General features: G+C 43.4%; 1 protein-coding gene across 1 annotated transcript in view; it reads left to right on the top strand.

Moving 5' to 3' along the window:
• LOC103896780 (biogenesis of lysosome-related organelles complex 1 subunit 4) overlaps nt 1-996 on the top strand; it is a 7,270-nt gene that overhangs the window by 1,130 nt on the left and 5,144 nt on the right. Inside the window, exon 2 of the mRNA XM_009276686.1 lies at nt 327-398. Within this exon, the coding sequence (XP_009274961.1) occupies nt 327-398 (72 nt within the window). The remainder of the gene's footprint in view (nt 1-326; nt 399-996) is intronic.

The raw sequence follows: 996 nt of genomic DNA, 5'->3' as shown, positions 1-996 counted from the left end.
CCGGCTGTGCCGGGGAGCAGGTGGGACAGGGAGGAGGGGTGTCGCCTGAGGGCGGCTCTCCGCAGCGGCGCGGCTTGGCCGCGTTGGAGAGCGGGGCGGCTCAACGCGCTGCGCCGGTTACACGGCCTCGGGGTAGTTTTGTGCAAGACAAGATATACCGGTGTGTCTGGTCACCTGCGTTTAACGTAGCCAAGGGGTGGCAAAGCTGTGGGATTTCTCTTAAGCTGGTTTTAGCCTGGCCGATGTCTGTACTCGGAGGTCTTGTTTGGGAGAATCTGGGGTTTTTTTGTCTTTTCAAATACCTTTAAAGGATTTCTGTTTTGCAGATAGAAAGCTTAGACAAGAGTCTAGAAGATTTGCTGACCAGAGTGGATGAATTTGTGGGAATGCTGGACATGGTATGTATAACTTGCATATAGTTGCGTTTTTGAAGTCAGAATACAGTTTAATATGAACTCGGTCTCATTTAAAAGCACGAGATGGGAAGCAGCCTTTGGTTTAGGCAGACAGGTTCTGGTATGAAAACACACTTGATAATTAGATAACTCATGGATGAAAACTACTGAACTTTCATGTCAGAGCAAAATATGCCCATATAGCTATATAACTGCATATTTACTTAATTCCGTTTGTATATTTGTCCATGTACATATGTGGAATCCAATTTTGAATGGCATAATGATAGATGCTGAAAAGGACAATACAATATTCTGCTTCTCCTTTAAAATGCATAAAGATATTCTCTCTGGGTTTTAGTAATCAAAGTATCTAATCAGAGTTGCCAAACCTCCAAAGCTAGATTTGTCTTTAGGGGACCCTTTCTTACGCTTTCATCATAAAGGCAGCTTTGTTTGCATTTTCACATGGGAGGAGACAGGGAAACTGAACGGAAAGTTTCTATAAGCTGACGGTGGTATACAGGCTGTCTTTTAAAGCATAGCATGTGTTTCTACTGCGCTACTCTAAGGGGAACTTTAACCAATTAAAAAAAAAAAA

The sequence above is a fragment of the Aptenodytes forsteri genome, unplaced genomic scaffold (assembly GCF_000699145.1).
Source record: "Aptenodytes forsteri isolate BGI_AS27 unplaced genomic scaffold, ASM69914v1 Scaffold97, whole genome shotgun sequence".
NCBI lineage: Eukaryota > Metazoa > Chordata > Aves > Sphenisciformes > Spheniscidae > Aptenodytes > Aptenodytes forsteri.
Note: the sequence above shows the minus strand (reverse complement) of the source record. Positions and strands in the feature narration are given on the sequence as shown.